The sequence below is a fragment of the Mesoplodon mirus genome, assembly GCF_964341445.2.
Source record: "Mesoplodon mirus genome assembly, chromosome: 2".
Classification (NCBI taxonomy): Eukaryota; Metazoa; Chordata; class Mammalia; order Artiodactyla; family Ziphiidae; genus Mesoplodon; species Mesoplodon mirus.
The window spans coordinates 191,286,965-191,307,421 of record NC_138977.1 but is presented as its reverse complement, the minus strand read 5'-3'; the positions used below and the strand labels follow the sequence as shown (position 1 = coordinate 191,307,421).

General features: G+C 40.5%; 1 protein-coding gene across 6 annotated transcripts in view; it reads left to right on the top strand.

Moving 5' to 3' along the window:
- The window catches only part of SGMS1 (sphingomyelin synthase 1), a 292,750-nt gene that overhangs the window by 253,887 nt on the left and 18,406 nt on the right, over positions 1-20,457 (top strand). For all 6 annotated transcript variants that reach the window (XM_082635590.1, XM_082635589.1, XM_082635592.1 and 3 more), the window contains 2 exons: positions 358-1,208; positions 17,284-17,401. In XM_082635590.1, coding sequence (XP_082491716.1) covers positions 568-1,208; positions 17,284-17,401 — 759 coding nt within the window. In that variant the 5' untranslated portion in view covers positions 358-567. The remainder of the gene's footprint in view (positions 1-357; positions 1,209-17,283; positions 17,402-20,457) is intronic.

Genomic DNA, 20,457 nt, shown 5'->3' with positions numbered 1-20,457 from the left:
CCAGATAGAGTGGTAGATTAAGCAGATTTGATACATTCTTCAAGATGATCTCAGGAACCATGTAATAAGCACAAAAGGAATCCCTGATCAGTACTGAGCAATGTCTAAAGCGCTGTCGAATTATTTCTTAGCAAATCTACCACTGCCTTTGACTTGATCCATCTCAGGTCCAATTTAATGCTCTTTTAGGGAAGACTAACCAGGGAATCAGTGGTCCCTTAAACTAATACATGTTTGAAAACTATGGACTTTACCAGTAACTGATTTTCCATTTTCCTTATGCATATTAAGGTTTTGCATTTTGAGGGGATTGATTTTCGAGTCCCAGTGTCTTGACTTTTTCTCTTGCCTCCACAGAAGGAAGAATCTTATTCAAAAATGAGGTGAATTAATGCTCAAGCACTCAAGAACCCCGGACAGCTACATGAAGTGTTTAAAAACTGCCCTGACCATCTCGCCACACAAGTCTGTCATGAGGCCTGACAGGATGAGTGCACCACAGAGGCACAGTGCCCTGCCCTGCAGGAACGGTGACTGCTGACCTGCCGAGAGCAAGCGGGGGGCCGCATGTTGTCTGCCAGTACCATGAAGGAAGTGGTTTATTGGTCACCCAAGAAGGTGGCAGACTGGCTGCAGGAGAATGCTATGCCAGAATACTGTGAGCCTATGGAACATTTCACAGGCCACGACTTGATCAACCTCACCCAAGAGGATTTCACAAAACCTCCCCTGTGCCGAGTCTCCTCCGACAATGGGCAGCGGCTCTTGCACATGATAGAGACCCTGAAGATGGAGCACCACTTGGAAGCACACAAGAATGGCCACGCCAATGGGCACCTCTGCATTGGCACAGACGTCCTCGCCCCTGATGGCAGCTTCAGCATCAAGGTCAAACCCAAGGGGATGCCAAATGGGTATAGGAAGGAGATGATAAAGATCCCCATGCCAGAACCAGAGCGCTCCCAGTACCCCATGGAGTGGGGCAAGACTTTCCTGGCCTTTCTTTATGCACTTTCCTGCTTTGTTCTCACCACAGTGATGATCTCGGTCGTCCATGAACGAGTACCTCCTAAGGAGGTGCAGCCTCCACTACCGGACACGTTTTTTGACCATTTTAACCGGGTGCAGTGGGCGTTTTCTATTTGTGAAATTAATGGCATGATCCTTGTAGGACTCTGGTTAATTCAGTGGCTGCTCTTAAAATACAAGTAAGTAAAGCAAAAGCTTGCAGATTCAGTGATTGGGGTTTCTCACTGCAGATGTTTAATATTCATTATTGGGAAATGAAATTTATCAAGCAGTAGTAGGAATCAAAACACATTTCTCTTTTTGTTTGTTTGTTTTTAAACCACATATTCTGTTGAACCAACTAAAGCTCTGGCAACGTTAAGAAAGTTCTGTGCTTGTTGCCTGTTTTGTACAAGATTCATACAGAATGATGAGTAGAATTGTTAGAGATGAGGTTTTTCTATTTTCACTTCACAGGAAAGAAAACCCTCAGACATCTTCAGAGAGTACAGGCTATTGAACCACAGAAAAACTACCCAATCTTGGTGTTTTTAACCCATCAAATCAGTTGTCAACAGTTGGTCTATGGGCCATGAGTGGCTGTGTAGCTTTTCCCACACAGAGTCAGATATCTAGAACTTAGCAATATGTACTTAAAGATGTTTCACACAAAGAATTCGGAACAGCTAGTCCAGAGTGGCTTGGACTAGTGGGAGAATGATACCCACAGGGAATGACTTTAGGTGGGTTGTGGATGAACCTACATGGCTTTCCACCTTTTATAGAATGTGTGGCATTTAAAGCAGTATTCCATTCAAGTTTCTCAGGGTTCTTAAATAGGTATCTCCTTTCGGTTTCAGGTGGATCCAAAGTGGCTTTCATGTCCCAAGCTCTAAACTCAATGCAGACAAGCTGTTTGCTTGGGTTGCCTGTAGCAAACTAAACACCTACATTGTCTTCATCTTTGGTGTCTGATTTTTTTCCATTAGCGGAACATCTTTATGGCTTCCATGCATGGTAGTTGGAAACTGGTTTGCTAAGGATCTGAGTTTCTCTCTGGTGGACTGTGTTTCATGACCCACAGTATGGTTGAATATTAAGGAGATCATCTTAAATCAAGAAAACAAAATGCAGACTGAGAATTTATGTTGAACTTTAACGGAAATGATGAGTTTTTTCCTGGTACGTTTCATAAGGTCTGTGTTTTTTTTACCTTATAAATTATGTATCTACAAGTGGAAGTAAAAGCAATTCCTGACTCTTTGCCAGGAAAGGGCTATCTTAACCTTGTATAAAGGAAGCAATTTAAGTGGCCAGTTTTTATTTGGGAGCTGGTTTGGCAATCCTGGAGTTTAAGCTAAATTTGAAATAGGAGCAATGGTCTGGGATGCATTTGATTTGGTGGAAGACTGTTTTTTGTTTGCTTTAGTTTTAAGAGGCTAAATAGATTAGAATAGGCCTTAGAAATATGAGAGGCTCAAAATATATTAATTACATTCTTCCGGCTGTCAAACTTCAGTTCTGCTTTTGACTTTCAAGCTTTTTTCCCTAGAAGCTCATTAGAAAACAATGCCCATACGTTTTGCCTCTTCAGAGGCAAGGTCAACTCAAATTAGGTTTCCTGGGGTCTTCCTGATTTTTGTTGTTTTGTTTATATGAGTTTGTTTTCTGGTTTTTATCAAAATTCTTACATGCAAGCTAATAATTTACTGCCCCAGAATATATCATTATGTATTTGTACGTAACATGTGCAAGTTCAAATCTTTCACAGAACTGTGACTTTTGAATAATTTTATTCTTGTTCTAAGAAGTGTCCTAACCATAGGGATAAGTTCTTTAAAGTATATTACTATTTATATTTCTCTCAGCAGGGGCTTTTCCTCAAATCTGTTTCTCTTTAAGCTTTCTAATTTCAAGTTTTACCGGTATTTATCGCTAATACTGTAGTCATTTGTATATTTAAATTGTTCTACAGCCATAAATAAGTTGACTCACACCTTGAGCAAAATTAACCCAGGGCTAGGACACAGGCAGCCTGGGCTCCAGCCCCAGCCATGCCCTCACATGGTGGGTGGTGTGGATGAATCTCCAAATCTCAGGAGGCTTGTTTTTCTCACAGATAAATAAAGACCTCTCAGTCTAGATGATTTCTATTGTTCTATACAACTGTGTTTTATTTGATTCTAACATTATTGAATGGGCCAGTTATGTTTGAGTATTATTAACTGCAGAGCATTTTTCGTCCAGAGTACATCCAACTGAGGATTCTTTAAGGTCCTCTCTCTGGTTTCCACGTCAGCAGGACAACCCAACTGTTGTCATGATAATCCTAAGCATCCCCACCCTTGTCCTGCTACTGGGACACATCTCTGGCTTCCCATCTCCATTCTTGAGACCTGTCTTCAGCGTGTGTGGCACACCAGACATGTAAGAGGTAGGAAGAAAGAGCTTGACACACCAAGCATTGGGTATTAATGAGCTCCCTTTCCCTAGCCTTCATAAAGAAGATTAAACTGTTTCATACAGTCAGAGACCCCTTGTTTCTAGTTATTTGGCTATGGCAGTGTAACAGTTTTATTATTAGGCATGTTGGGAAAATGGATCGTTCTGGTTATGGAATATTCTGTTTAAAAGTGATAACCTTTTGTGCTTGACTCTCTGACACTTGACCCCTCTCCCCAACCTCCACCAGGAAGTTTGCTACTTAGGAGTATGTCCAGACCTCCTAGGAATTAAACCTGCCTGGTCAGTAATTTCCAAAGGGACATTTTAATTTTACTTTGATTTTAAGAGTCCTGGAGCCTTAAAAAATCAGCCTATTCCTTCTTGCTTCTTTATCTTCTACTTTTTAGAGAAGAATCAGGGGCTGAAACTGTAGAGGATGACTTATTGAGAAATGATGTGCCGGAATTTGAGCAACATCTCCCAACAGCAAACCCTTCAGCCAGATGTTCAAGGTGCTAGAAAACATTGGTGCCCGAATTTGACATTGTGACATTTGGTTCTATCCTTATGCTGTATACAGTTGTCCTTTACTGTTAAACATAAGTTTTGTTTTTTGTACTTCAATTTTTTTTGCCTCCTTTCATTCTTAACATCTCCCCCTCATGTCTATATGTACATATGCTGATGTATACAAAGGTCCGCATGGGGCTTCCATAACGTCATGAAGTTGGAAAGCAACAACAATGCCTGTCCTTGACAACTTTTTGATTTTTAAAATTGTAAATAATGTTGTCTCCCCATTTAGAATTGGACTTGCAAGCCACTGACTAGGAAAAATTCCTGGGAAATCTCTGCATTTGTGTCAGACTTCACTGCAAAACAGGTATCCCTTGTTTTAAGAAAGTGTGATTAAAGAATATGTTAAACAGACAGATTTGGTAGGGACTTTCCATGCATGGCTATATCGTAGCTGACACGATGGCACCCAAATGTGATACAGGTGGCTCAGTGCTATTAGGACGTTGTAAATGCCCACCAAGAAGAAGGCCAAGGAGCAGGGTGGCAGAATTTCCAAGCCAAGGATTTTCTAGCCACTCGAGAAGGCATTATGACTTAGTATGGTGGTCATAGGTACTTCAAACTCAACTTTTTAAAACCAGATTTGTCATCTTTTTCTTTCAACTTCTTCTTCCTCCTATGTGGGCAGTGACATTTCCTAGAAACGTAGAACTTCTCGGTTCCTTCATATAAATAGTCACTAAGTTCTGTCCATTCTAATTTCAGATTCATTACCTCTTTCCTTTCCTACTTAGTGATGAATAGCGGGTGCTCAGATGGAGGCCCAGTTCCTTAGCCTGAAGCCTAGGGTCCTTCATAGTCTGACCCCAGGCTGTTCGACCTCATCTCTAGCTAATCTACTCCACGGTTTTCCTTGGACACTTCAAGCTCATATCACAGTCCATTCTATTCATTGTGTGTGTGTCTCCTTCATTGCTAGACTTTTAAGTTCCCCAGGGGAAAAGACCAGATCCTTTTTGTCATTCATCTTTATATCCCACTGCCTGATACAGAGTCTGGCACATAGAAAGTGCTCGTTTAAAATTCATTCATTGATTCAACTTGTGTTCACTGAGAACCTACTGTGTGCCAGGCACTGTGGTAGACCCTGGGGGTGCTGCAGTGAGCAGAGGCCCCTGATGTTCTCACGGAGCTTGTATTCTGACCAGGGTGTAACAGTCGTGAACAAATGAATATATAATACCAGGCAGTGATAAGAGAAATGGAGGAAAATAAAGCAGTCTAAAGGGTTAGAAAGTGTGGGGGATAGTGGGGAGGAGGTGGTATTTTAGATTGGGTGATCAGAAAAGTCCTCTAATGAGGTAACAGTTGAGCAGACACCCGAATCAAATGGGGGTGTACCAAGTAGGTGTTTGGGGCAGGAGCAGTCAAGACAGGAGACACAGCAAATACAGAGTCTCTGAGGTTTACCTGGGGAATAACCACGGGCCTGTGTGGCCAAGCGAGCTGGGAGGAAGCAGTGACACGGGGTCAGGGAGGTGTGGATGGCATCGTGGGCTGTGGAAAAAGAGGCAGGATTTTTGTTCCAAGTGTGATGATGTCATGAGGGGAGAATGATGTCAACAGATTGGTATTTTAAAAGAAGCCCTCTGGCTGCTGTTTAGAGAATAGGGAAGCAAGAGTGGAAGGCGGGGGATGGGTGTTAGGATGCCATTACAAAAGGTCCAGTTGGAAGATGACCGCGACTTAGACTCACATTTGGCCAATGAATACATTTTGTGCTGGGCTGTGGGGGAAGGGATAAACTTCCTAGAAGCTATGGCTTCTGTTACATTTAGAACTCCTTACTCTTTTATAGCCACAGGGCTGACTTCTGTTACAGTATCTCATACAGGGTTTTTGGGTCTCTCTGTGAATCTCTGAATTTTATATGAAATTTAATGAGGAATGAACCATGGATTGAGATAGAATTCACTAATTTGAGAGCTCTCTCAACGTTGCTTGAATATATTTTACTTCAGCACAAAGTCAGATGATGTGTATATTTGTTTTCTGTCATGGCTGCTTTTAGATCAGATATTTGCCTAAAAGGAGTAGCACAAGTCAGTTGGGGAGTGAGGGTAGATAGTAAAATGATAAATTAAATATTGCAGGGTATATTGATCCACTGGTGGTGTAAAGATTTGAAGAAAAAAGAGAAGGAGCCATTGGATAGTTGGGATGTGGGGTGGAGTTGAAAGAGCTTTGTGGTTGAGGCATTTTGGGCATGGAGTAGAATATTCTGGCATAAACCGTTGTATAGAGTTATGGAGAGAGTGGTAGAATGGTCACCAAGTAGGTTCTTTGAAAACTGATCTCATGCCAAAAGGAAAGGAACTAGAGAAGGAAGTGCTGTTGGCAGATCCTGCTTAAGATTTGACATCTCTATTCGGAACTGTTTCTGGGGGCTTCCTTGATCCCGAAGGAAGGAACAGGTACAGTTTTCCAGTGTGGCTTTCCCAGGATTACACTCTGAGATTTTTAGATGTTTGGCAGCAGTATGTTTTTTATGTTGGGAGACCGCTTTGGAAAAGGCTTACTTTGTATTTTATCCTTCAGTAAATGCCCTGGGTTTGGAGGCCTTATTAGGAGGGTGTCTGCCAACATAAGAAGGTTTATCTACAGCATTTGCCTCTCTCCTGTGAATGGAATGTAATTCCCAAGGACAGAATCCTTGTGCTGATTGGCAACTGCTGATGTCAGGTGCTAATTTGATTTTTTTGTTTGTTTCTTTTGTGTCTTATTCAACAGGCTAGACTCTCCACTGACATTTATCTTTCATTTTACCCCAGTTTGATTCCATCAGTGTTTCTTTTCACATTAAGTTGATTGGATCAAAGTACTTATCTCTTTCCTCTTCTACTCCCCAAGGTAGTTTATGGACACAGTTACTGTCAACATTTTTTCAGTTGTTTTTAAGTCTCTGATGGTTGTGACTAAGTTACGTTCTTAAAAGCTGTTGATGTAGAGCGTTTGAGATGAAGCAGGTCCCTTCAATAGAGTTTATTTTCCAAGTTCCAGAAGAGCCTTTTTTTTTAAGGCTGTTTCACTTTATTAGAAATTGACGGTACATGGTGGACCACTAGGCTAGGCTGATCTCTAATGGAACTTCAGGGCATCTTTACATTTAGTAATTTGTCAAGAATTATTGAAGACTGGTGCTAGGGATGTAGCAGTGAGCAAAACAAAGCTACATAGAGGTTATCTCCTGGGGAATTTTTGTTTGTTTTCACAGTAACATCTCAGGTTTTTAAAGTGTGTGTTGTCCAGACTCTATCCTAAAATATAAAACTCATGAGGACAAAAATTCCGTCATGTTATTGCAGCTTTGGGGGCATCTAGCACATTATTTAATTGGCTGATAGACTGTCATATTCCTCTCCAGACATAAAGCAAGTTAAGGGCTCATGGATCGTCCCTTCTCTTCCTTTCCTCTCTCTCTACACATGTACCTGCATCTATTATATACTTACTCAAAGTCTGTTTTCTTCTGTTCCTTTTCATCCATGTTGTCAAAAATCATTACTGCCCCGTTCAAACGGCAGATTCCAAACATTTGAGTAACGAGAATTTTTTTTTTTTACATGCACTGTCATTTCATCCAATCAACTCTTTTAGCAGTGTGTTCTCTTGTCTCAGTGAAGATACCTGAGACACAGAAAAGCTGTTGACTTGCCCAAGATCCCACACAGAATATTTTGAGGATTGAAGGCTTTTCAGTATAAATCCAGTCTCATAGTGTCCTGGTATAATAGGCATCTGTCCTCTGGAAATGTGTTTTCTTAGCAGATATAGTAGCATAGATTCAACATGCAGAGGACAGATAGAATGAAAACAGATCAGTCCCGTGTTGGATAATAAGATTTATGTGTCATATACCATCCAGGAGACATTCATACTTGCCCCAGGGTGGACCTGCCAAACCTGAAAGCTCTCCCAACTTGGCTGTTCCACAGTAGTTTGTAGAAAGCGTACTGAGTTCTGTCCTACTTGACTGCTGTCCTGTGACCTCCTAGGTGTGGTGTGGCATGGGCCCTACTCACCATGGGTCTGGGAAATGCCCTCTGCCTCCATGCAGTCACGCTTTTCCACTGAAGACTGCTGACCAGGCGTGCCCAAACCTTAGACTTTTTCTTGCTGTTTCTAGCAAGTTTTCTCCCCTTGATTCTGACCCTGGGTGGCAGAGCCCGGGGTTAAGAACCTGTTTTCCTTCCTGGGGACCTTCCCTGTCCCATTATCTTCCCATGTAATCTGGGCGTCCTAGGCTTTTGCAGGCCTCTGCTTGCCCTCCTTGGAGTGGGGAAGGACAGTCACTCTAGGCACTAGATTCGGTTCCAGGCTCTACCTCACTTCTCATTCTCACTTTGTTAGCTCACAGATGGTCTTACCCGCGTTCACCTCTTCTAATTTTTACCAGTTTAGGTCTCAAGACCTAAATACTAGCCTAAACCCTAGGAATTATAGGGAAACTAAATTCAGTAATTCCAGCAATTTAGGTTTTAAGTTAACATAAATGTTATAAGAGGCTTTTTAAACTGAGACTTAGGATAAAAGGGAGAGAAAGCAAAAAAAAAAAAATGGTGCAATAAGTTAGTTTTCATGAGTTAATTTTTATTTATGACACTAAAGGAAAAACTAAGTAGTGTATCTTGCCTGTAGGCCAATTAGAAGATAAACAAAAAGAAAAAAAATTTACTTATGTTGGCTGAGATAAATAATGCTAACATCTGGTTTCATATTCCTTTTCATATTTTTCTGTATGTTCATATAGGTGTAATCTACATATGTGTGTATTTTTAAGTAGTATCACATTTGCCTTGTATTTTACAGTGTGCCCAGGGATCATCTCTTCCCCTCTTCTCTTAAAAAACCACCAGGGATGTCTGTCTAAGTATTCATGCTCTTATTTAGAAGTCACCACATATGTCCCCCCTCAACCTGCTTGTATCATGGTAATGGTAGTTGAGCATTCAGTTATACTGTAAATCTTACTGCTTTGAGATCATCTTATCCCTACAGCCATCTACTAACTGAGGTGAATTTGGTCAAATTACTTAACTACTTATAGTAGCGTTGTTTCCTCACTACAAAATGGGGACAATAAAATAGTGTCGTCTTATCTCAACGTTGTTGTGTGGATGGAGTGAGATAATGTGTATAAAGCACTTAACTGAGTCCTTGGCGTCCTCCGGTTCCCAAGCCTGCCCTGCCCCCATCCCCATCTTAGTAAATGGCATCTCTGTACTGCCCCATTCTCAGGCCAAACGCCTCAGTTTTGTTGTTGGTATTCGCTTCCACCCCACATCTGGTCTGTTAATCCCACCACTTCTCGCCACCTCTTTTGTTGCCCTGGGTCTAACCAACGTCATCTCTTACCTGGGTTGTTGCAGGAGCTTCCTACTGGTCTCTCTGTTTCCATTCTTGTTTCCCTTAAGTCACTTGTCAACTCGGCAGACAGAATGTGTCACTGTACAGTAAGCTGGTGTATGTCACTCTTCTCCCACCTCATACAGTTTTTTTTTTAATAATTAGTTTCAGTTTTACTTTTTTTTTAATTTATTTTAATTAATTTATTTTTGGCTATGTTGGGTCTTTGTTGCTGCGCACAGGCCTTCTCTAGTTGTGGCGAGCGGGGGCTACTCTTCGTTGTGATGTGCAGGCTTCTCGTTGCCGTGGCTTCTCGTTGTGGAGCACGGGCTCTAGGTGCGTGGACTTCAGTAGTTGTGGCACGCAGGCTCAGTAGTTGTGGCTCGTGGGCTCTAGAGTGTAGGCTCAGTAGTTGTGGCTCCCAGGCTTAGTTGCTCCATGGCATGTGGGATCTTCCCAGATCAGTGCTCGAACCTGTTTCACCTGCATTGGCAGGCAGATTCTTAACCACTGTGCCACCAGGGAAGTCCCTTCATACAGCTTTTAGGTCAGAGGTCCTTATGGTGACCAACGAGGTCCCTCCAGACCTCGTGTCCTCATGCACTCTGCTCCCTGACCCCTCTGCCAACACCCACACATACTAGCCTCTGTCTGGAATCTTCTTCCCCAGATGTCCTCATGGTTAACCCCCTTATATACAGGGACACCCCCCCTGATCAACTTAGCCCCAAATTGTAACCTCCCATCCTTCAATGACACTCTTGCTTAATTTTACCCTTTAGCACTTACCTAACATGCTGTATATCATCTATCTTGTTTATTGTCTGCCTCCCCCACTAGAATATAAGTACCACAGGGCAGGCTTTTTGTCCCTCTGTTCACTGCTGTATTCCCAGTGCCCAGAATAATGCCTAGCATATATATATATATTTGTTATGAGAATAAATAAATAATAATAGCAGCAGCTAACATTAATTGAGTATTGCACTATGATGATTACTGTGCCTAGAATTCAGTAAACGTTAGCCATTGCTGGTGAAGTATGTGCTTATTATGTTTTTAGAATCCAACCCCCTGTTAAAAAGAAAATGTTACTTTTAAGGGTAATCCTTTAGCTTAAGAGCAAACATTCATTGTTGAGTTCTGCCCACTGTGACTGAACAAGCCTTAAGAATGTGATTCAAGGTAAGTTTTGATGAAGGGAAGAAATGAAGAAAGATCTGTATACATATATGTATTTGTGTTATGTGTACACATACATATTTGTATTATATATACACATACATATGTATATATGCACACATACTATTTTTGTTAATAGCCTAAAATGCTAACAAGAAATGTAACTTCTTTTGTTTGGTACTTATGTATGCAGCAGTTTCTGGAGGATACTTGATTTTAGCTCTTCATAACTCAAGTAGATCATATTGATGTTGTCTTTCATATCTTATAGCGTAACATTTTTTCTTTACCTTATTTCACAATCTATATTTAACTCAGGAAATAATAATTTTTTAAAAAAGATGGCTTAAGTGGGGACATTTTTATAATATGATCTGTTCTTTGCAAATTCCCTAAACTAGTATGGATCATTTCCTGAACTTAACTCTTGCATTATATTACAGACCTTTTACATGGGACTTAGAAAAAAATATAAGCCACTACCTTTTTTTTTTTTTTTTTTTTTTTTCCTTTTAACTTGACAATTTCATTAGTGAAAAGAGCAGCTAATTGAAAATCTGGAGACCTGGGTTTTGTTGTGGCTGTCTCACTGACTGATGCTCTGGCCCCAGGCTAGTACTTAAACTCTTTACATCTTACTTTTTCCTTCTGTAAAATAGTATATGCTAAACAGGAATGTGGTTAACATAGTTAATACCAAAGATGCAAAAATCTCTTTGAGTTGGATTTTTTTAAGGCAAAGAGGCACCGTGCGTGTACAGACACGTTTCTGGACTGGGTACATGGGTCCATCATCATTCCTGATTCATGAACTGCCATCCTCCTGTGTGCACACCCAGGAAATATTAGGCGAGTTCTGGATCTCCCAGGAGAGCATATGTTCTTACTTTTCTGTTTACTCTACAGCATTTATTCCTTCCTTTTTGTTTTACAACCTCTCCTTGGGATTTTCCTTCTTAAAGTACCGAATTAAGCCCTGGGTTTTCATGATTCACCATCTGGAGCAGTTGAGACTCCTGTGATGGGTAGAAAGCCCAGACAGGGCAATGAGGAGACAGGGGAGGCAAGGGAAGAAGATGGTAGGACTCACAGTCCTTACTTGGATGAATGCCGCCATCTTGGCAGGTGTCATCACTTAAAATATAAGTGCAGAAACGATGCAAAGTGAAGGATTGGTGAGCATCAGCAGAGGTTAATCCTGGCAGATAAATTAAGGAGTTTAAAGGGCAAACATTTATGGGAAGAAGCAGGAAAGCACTATCAGAGGGAGTAAAAAGTGAAGCAGGAAAGCACTATCAGAGGGAGTAAAAAGTGAAGCTGTAAAGCACAGAACCGCAGGTGTTGCCCATATTACCGGTACCATCATGAGTCTCACTGGGACTAAAACATAAGTAAGGAGCATCTTTCTTTAAGATCTTCCTCTAATAGAAGGAATGAGGGCCTCTGTTGGTAATGGTGATGCCAATCGTACTATTAAAAATACCATAAAATACAAAACAAGTTCTGAAGTGAGTTGGAGGATGAAGCAGCTCTGCCCAGTTGGGAACATGTAGGAGGCTTCATGCAGAGGTGGTATTTGAGGTAGGTGGATAGAGTAACAGGAGAGGCCAGGGAAAGAGATTTGCTGGCAAAAGCAAGAAACTAGGGTTTTAGGGAATGGATGAGTGGGGCTCGTTTTGCCCAGGGCAGTGGAATTCATCTCTGCAAGATAAAACGGTTAAGGTAGCTTGGGGTCAAGTTGAGCAGTTGTCCTAATCCAGGGAATCCACGGACTAGTAGCAAGGAACTAAAGGGAGGAAAACAGATTTAAGAAACTCTTTGGAGTTAGCTTCAACAGAATGTGGGAATGGGAGTGGGAAGCTATGAAGATAGCTAGTGGGAAGCCGCCGCATGGCACAGGGAGATCAGCTCGGTGCTTTGTGACCACCTAGAGGGGTGGAATAGGGAGGGTGGGAGGGAGGGAGACGCAGGAGGGAAGAGATATGGGAACATATGTATATGTATAGCTGATTCACTTTGTTATAAAGCAGAAACTGGCACACCATTGTAAAGCAATTATACTCCAATAAAGATGTAAAATAAATAAATAAATAAATAAATAAATAAATAAATAAATAAATAAATAAATAAAGTAAAGTAAAATGGAAGATAGCACCAGGCACCTTCTTTAGAGTAGGTGGTCTCTCAGAGACCTAAGTGACAGGCAGTGTCCCAGGAGTCCAGGCAGAGGGAATGGCTGGCACAGAGATCCTCCCTAAGGCAGGAGGGACTTGGGGTGATGTGTTCAGTTGCACCAAGGGCATCAGACTGGAGTTGAGGAATGGCGGGGAGAGCAGTGGGAGGTGAGCTTGGAGAGAGGCAGGCCAGATCATCTAGGGCCTCATGGGCTTGGCAAAGGATTTGGATTTTATTCAAAATATATTTGGCAACTATTGGAGGGTTTAAAGGACATACTCTGTTTAACTGTTTCAAACAAAAGATGATTCTGGCTGCTCTTTGTAGAAAGGATTTTAGGGAGGCACAAGTGGAATTAGGGACACTAGGTCAAAGGTCATAGTGGAAGTTCAGGCGAGATAGAATGTTGAGAAATGGATGACATTTCAGAATGACTGACCAAACACTGGGGGGGACGTAAGCATATCTAACTGGGCACAGACTGTGCAAACAATAATGAAGAATGGACAGTTTCCTTCTGGATACCTAGAAGGATTTTTTTCAGTACTTTAATAACTCACATGGTTATCATTAAATAACTATCAAAAGTGCTTATTTGTAGAGGTCTGGGTCAATACTGAATATGACATAAAACACTAAGTGAAAATCTGAGTTAAGTGGATTTTGATATGTAGCTTAAATGTGATCGGATGTTGGCTCATCGATTGGTACACAACAGTGTAGTCTCAGAATAAAATTGGGATTTCTTACACAATTTGAAGCCATTTCCTGAATCTTTCTGTCTTGTGTAATGTATTTATATTTCACCTTAGACTCTGAGACTGCAATTTCCCCATCTGTAAAATAAGGATCATAGCCTTGCATTGCAGGTTATTTTAAGAATTAAATGACACAAAGCTTGGCGTAGAGGAGAAATTTGGCAAAACCCTAGTTACTGTTAATAACAGTCTGGGGAAATCCCTCAGTAGCATTTCTCTGAATCATAAGAAAGATACCATGTTGCTGGTGAGGAAGCCAATTTCCAAAGAAGTTAATTGAGATGATTCAAATCATCACGCGAGCCTTTGCTAAAGGTAGAGCCAACATCTGTGTGAAGATAAGCTGGAGACGCCTTGTCCCTGTGGCATATACTGGAGGGACCTGAACTGCGCACTGGCCTCCTTGATTGCTCCAGAGATGTGGGCCTCCCTGATCCTGGTCCAGATACATGTGCTGTCCCCCGTGTTTATCACCTCCTACTTTGGGATTGTTGCTTAGTTCCACTGCTGTGTCTCAGGACCTGTTTGATTCAAGAGCTGGCAGAGCAGGTCTGAGCACTGAAAGAATTGTGTGTCTTCTGGCTACAGCTCAGAAAGAGGCAACTTGTGGGGAAACAAAAGAACTTTCCAGTATTTTAATTTTACTTAACAGTATATTCATTTCTTTCATCGTTTTTTCTTTAGAATTTTAAACCATTGTATCAAATGCCAGAAACAAAGCAGTACTGCTATTTTAAGCCTGTATTTGGTAGTAATTAATCAGGTTCTGTGTACTTTTTCCTCTTTAAGTAGGAATAGTAAAAGGTTTAATAAAGTTATCCTGGACCTAACATACCATTCTAACAAGTCTTAATGATTATCTATAAAATATTAACACTTTTATTCATATTTCCCTATCGAATTTAACAAGTATGTTTTTCTTTTCTGTCAGAGAAAGTAGTAATGAGCCTATTACTCAAATACTTAAGAGAAGAATAATCGTGACCAAGTACAAGTGTCTGTGACGTGATAGTCATTGCAGAGTGCAAGCAGATAGGAAACAGGCTTCTTTCCAACGTGAAAGGAGAGATATATCCCACATGAGAAGAACAGCATTGTGGTTTTGAGAATTATAATGTGCATATTGTCCTTGGCATTTACTTAATCTCTGGAAATACCCCATTAATGTTTCCTCTGTGGCTTTTTTGTTGTCTTGTTACATTTTTAACTACTTTAAACCTTTTTTCTTTAAAGCACATCTTGAACTTTTAAACTTAAGTAAGAAAGAATTCTAATGTGTGAAATTGTTTGATTAAGGAAAAATACCTTAACAGGATACAAGTTTTTGAAACACTTTTATATCCTGCTTTTTAAAGTTTATGGTAGGAGATTCTTGTTTAAAATTATACATTGAAGATATTCTAAGCTTACTTTCAAAAAGATTAAGTAAATACCAAAGATCAGAAGATTCTTATTAATAGTCACAACTTGTCACCGTGTGAATATTGATGAAGTCACATTGATAAAATCATTTGACTTTTTCACTTCAAGTCAAAGAGTAAATGTGACTGAATCTTTAATGTTTGATACTTTTAAAGTATTTTTTGTTAAAGAATTTGTCTTTTCTCATCCATTATCATTTTTTCATATACCTCATTCTCAGGTAATCCTAAGTCTTTTCACTGCTTCTCAAATGTGACTCCAGTTTGAGATATGGAAATAGTTACTGGTGTTTGTGTGTGCATGTGTGTAACTTATGTGCACCATGAAACCATCAGGCAAAGGGATTTTAAGATAGGAATCTTTCCCAAAATGGAGTGATAGGAGTCATTTTATTTCTTTCTCGTCATCTAAAGAGATTAACATATCTAAATAGACTTAACAGTTTTCTGTTGTAGATGTTTTTCGTATAGTTCAAGTAAAATGGCAAGTAATTTCTGTTTGTTTGAACAGCATGGTGAGAGAGGGCATTTTCTCTTTGAGAAAAATGATCATCGTATCTTACAATGTAAAATTCACGTGGGTATTTCAAGTATTTTGGTAAGACATTTATAGTCTAGTAATATTCTCTAGTATTGTCCCTCTTTTTTTTTTTTTTTTTTTTTTTTTTTTTTTTTTTTGCTGTACGCGGGCCTCTCACTGCTGTGGCCTCTCCCGTTGCGGAGCACAGGCTCCGCGGCCATGGCTCGCGGGCCCAGCCGCTCCACGGCATGTGGGATCTTCCGGGATCGGGGCACGAACCCGTGTCCCCTGCATCGGCAGGCGGACTCTCAACCACTGCGCCACCAGGGAAGCCCTTGTCCCTCTTTATATTGTTTAATTATACTGTGCTTTTCATCAAGTGAAATTAGAGGCACATAACCTTTATAAAAGACAGCTTTATGCTGAATAAATTCTTGTCCTTGGAGGTGGCAAGCACAGCTTTAATAAAAGAAAATAAGACATTCTCTGTGGTAAGCAGTTTTGACCCAGTTTCTAAAATCTGGGTAAAGAGGCAAAACACCCAGACTCTACCCGTACAACCTAAGGACCTTACATGAACTGTGTAGTTATGAATGAACTACTAATACAGTTACGTGGGTTATTTTTAAATTAATTTCTAATCACACAAGTGACATATCACTTCATTCCTCTTGTTAAAAAATACAAATGATACAAATTCTCCTCCAGTAAGGATGTCCATCCTGCATAAAAATAGAGGCACATTGTACAATTATAGAGTGAATGTTCAGTATCCTCAGAGGAAAGCCTGTTCACTGTTTCTAAAAAATTTGTGTTTATTTATGTCAGGTTGCCCTGGGCCAAGGAAAAATTTGAACCCCTCAAGGTTGAGGAGGAGGAGACCCACAGGACTGTGATTCTGGCCTGTGGTAGAACAAGATAGAACAGGTAGAATTAGAAGGGAAGGAACATTCTTGTTCAAGGATACACTTAAGTTTGTACAACTTAATCTAGTTAAAGCCAAACCTATGTGGAAATTGCTATTAGGAGAAGTTATCAAACTCAATATACATGTTCGCATATACATATCAAATAATTTCATTAGAACCACCAATAAACTTGAAATGGAAAAGATGTGTAATTCTAATTCTTGCTTATTTTGTGATTCATCCACAAAATATACATTTGTTGGCTGCCATTGTGCATCGATGGCAGGGATTTTCCATACATTATTTCTAATGTTCTTATTTCTGGTTTACAGATTAGGAAACTGAGACTCAGAGATGTCAATAGCCTATCCCAAGGCCACATAGTTAGCAGAGAGAGGTTGGATGCTATCATTGAGAGAGGCTCTTTTCTTGGCATCGTGCTACCTTGGAGATCTGCTAAGATAATCAGTTTCTGGGATGTACAAGTACAATGGTTTAATGTCTTTGGCTCATTAAATGTCAGAAAAGTTTTGAATTCTCATTTTAATGTCACTGTAATTTTCTGAACATCTTTTTTATGACAGAAAAGACACTCTCTAAATATTTAACCACAGGTACTGAGTCAGCTCTGACCCATCAGAATAGGCCCTACTTGTACATCAGTTGAATGTCAACTCATGTTTAAGGCCTTAGGAAGCCCAATTAATAGCAATATAGAGTGTTTTAAACTCCTCTGGCCTTAAAGTTAATATTTAAAAAGAAAAAACAATATCATTCTCAAAATCCTCACCTTAATCTGCTCTTAGCTATAGTTATAAAATTCTGATTTCAATCTCTCAGATAGTTTTGGGGTTTGTATTGTTGGGTCATTGAAAACTTGAAGTAAATGAACCTGTGAAATTTCATGACTGAGTGTCTGCCCTGTTTTTCCCTTTTTCTAGGTCTATTATTAGCAGAAGATTTTTCTGCATAGTTGGCACGCTGTACCTGTATCGGTGTATTACAATGTATGTAACTACACTCCCAGTACCCGGTATGCATTTCAACTGCTCTCCGAAGGTAAACCATTCCTTGCTGTAATTTCCCTTTTTGTTTGTTTTTCATCTTGCCCAGGGGTCCTTTGACTTAGGCCAAAGGTAAAAATTTCTTTAGAATAGAATCAAGTCCCTTTGTCTTCATCTGGGAACGTTACTAAGCAATACAGCTAGGTGGCCCCGCCCTTCTTAAAATTCCCAAACCCTGCCAGTGCTTCACAGCTGGGGAAATATGTGGTCTAGTTAGTGTGATGGAAGCAGTTAAGCTTTGTGTGTGGGCATAGCTCTTTGGTTTCCTGCCATACTTTTAAAATATCATTCGCTCCCTTGATACAGATCCAGAAGCTTTTATATGCTTTTTCCCTCTCTTAGATGGAAGGTTTGGTTTCAAATGATATTTTTTCCTTCTTTCTATTAATCCCTACAGTGGGAATCCATAACAGCAGAGCTAGAGACACTATTCCTGTCCCTTTGCACCCTCCACCCACCCAAACAAGATCTCTCCTCCCTGGCGGGACATTTTGCTGTATTGATCTTCTCTAGTAGCATAGAAGCTTTTCTTTAAAATAAACTTTATTCCTCTTCTATTGTCTCTACCTTACCATCAGATTCACGTAATACTCCTTACCCCAACTTTTGCCTTGGAATAATTTCAACTGGGGAGATCATCGGAATTTTATGAAATAATTAACAGGAGATTTAGATTTAGTTTTAAAAATGTTTAACTACATTAAAGCTTTATAATGTAATAAGAAGTAGAAGAAGCTCATTTCCTCGATTTGGGTGGGAGAAAAAATAGAATGCTGTGTGTTTGGAATCATTTCTTCACATCACACTTGTGCTAGTGAAACATCCTTTCAATTTCATCCATTTGTACTTTTGTTACTTCTAGAAGAGACATTCTCTCTGATAGAACTTTGGAAGAGGGCTGAAGAATCCAGTCCCTTGGAAGAGGGATTTTTTAAGTGGTGTCTTTATCATTTGAAATTCTGGATCTCCTTAGGTTGCTTGCTTACTGTGGCCCCCTTCCTTCCTAGACTTACATACGTGCTCAGAGAGGTAGCTAGTTTGTTACTGCTCTCTTTCCGTTTTTGCTACAGTCTATTTCCGTAACTGGAGAAGCCGTCGTAAGGAATGAATGATCCCAAGGTTCTACTCATCTCCATCAGCAATCCTGCCTCTCTGCATCTCCTTGCTCTTTCTTCAGCCCTTCCAAAGAAAGCCAGCCTCACATCTTCTTTATGCTCTTTGAAAGCTCTCAGGCACTTGCCTACAGCTCCTGACTTAGACGAAATACCTTGTTGTCACTGAGGACCCAGTGATGTAGACTCCTGCTGGGAGGCTGGCTTGATAAGCAAGTGTGTTCTCAGTAGTAGTTCGGTTCTTAAAAAAGTCTGTGCATGGGAAGTTTCTCCACCAAGGAACATGTCATACCAGTTCAGGTAGATGTGGGATCTGGTCCAGGCCATGTTGAAGATGGACCCAGCATCTAGGGGTCGTGCTGTGTGTGTGGCCTTGCTCCCTGATCTGGTTCCAGCCTCGTTTCTTCTTAGGACCTCTGCAGCTCCACCCACTTGCCGGCAACCCCACGCTTGGTTAGTGTTGGCACTTACAGAGTCAGCTTGAGTCATCAGCACATCCAGCCAAGATCCCATAGCTAAATATAGCTTGTGGGTTTTCTTGGTAAAGACAGAGGTAATGGCAGGGACAGTGTGCAAAACCAGACCCAAATGTGTCACTCATTTATCATGCTGCCAGAAACCCCGACTAGGGCCATCTTTCTGTGAGTCTTCTGGAAATTAGAATCTTTAAAGTAAAGTATACAGGAGGGGGTAAAATGTTAGCAAAAATTATTAGTAAAAACTCACTAAATCTAATTCTTTTGTAGAACAGAGCTCTTGGAAGAATGGGTTCAAAAAAAGTTTTTTGTTCTGAAATTTTTCAGCTGTATCCCAGAGAGAAACTAGTATAAGGAACCACCATATGCCAGCACCCAGATTCAGTAGTTATCAAGATTTACTACATTTGCTTCATCTTATCTTCTATTTTTCTTTTGAAGTATTTTAAAGCAAACCCCAGACAATGTTATTTCATTGCTACATACTTAATATGCATCTAAAAATTTTGGACATTTTATCTCATAATTTCAACGCTGTTGGTACATTCAGCACAATTAACAGTAATTCTTTGGTATTGGCAATTACCAACTCGTAGAATATCTTGATTGTTTTAAAAAATGCCTTTTTTAAAAAAACAGTTGGTTTGTATAAATTAGGATCCACAGTCTTTATATTACAGTTAGTTGTTCTGTCTATTAAGTCTCTACATTCTAGAGCAGTTCCTTCTCTCCTCCCTACCCCCCATTTTTTTTTGTTTTTGGCATGAGGGATCTTAGTTCCCCAACCAGGGATCGAACCTGTGCCCCCTGCAGTGGGAGCTCAAAGTCTGAACCGTTGGACCGCCAGGGAAGTCCCCCCACCCCCTTTTTTTAAACCCCATCAGTAACTTACGGAGATCAGAGCAGTTGTCCTGTAGAATATCCCACATTCTGGATTTATCTGTTTGCTTCTTTCTAGCGTCAATTAACTTCTTCCTCTCTCCTCCATATTTCCTCTAAATAGAAAGTTGGCTCTGGAGACTTGATTCAGTTGTTCTAATTTCTTTGACAAGAACACTTCACAAATAAAACAGAATGATTTCTGAAGCTAGACAGAAGACTTGGAAAAGGTCTTGAAGGCTCAGTGCTGCCTCTTGGAGATCAAGCTTAAGAAATTGAGAGGTCAGACAGGGGTCAGAGCACTGCGCTGGGGAACAGTGTCAGAAGGGAGCGAGGGGTAGCGCTCGAGAGAGATCCCAGAGACCACCTCTGCCCACCTTAGAGCCCTACCCAGGGCTTGGTTAGTCAAAACAGAAAGGAACCTTACTGAAAGTCATCCAGTCCAGTGTCTCAATATCCTCGCCACCAAATCTTGATCAAACTCTCTCTGAACCATTGCACAGAGAGGGGACTTATTACCCTGTAAAAATACAGGCCTACCCAGTAGTAGAAAGAACACTGAGGTCAGAGTGAGGGTGGTGTCG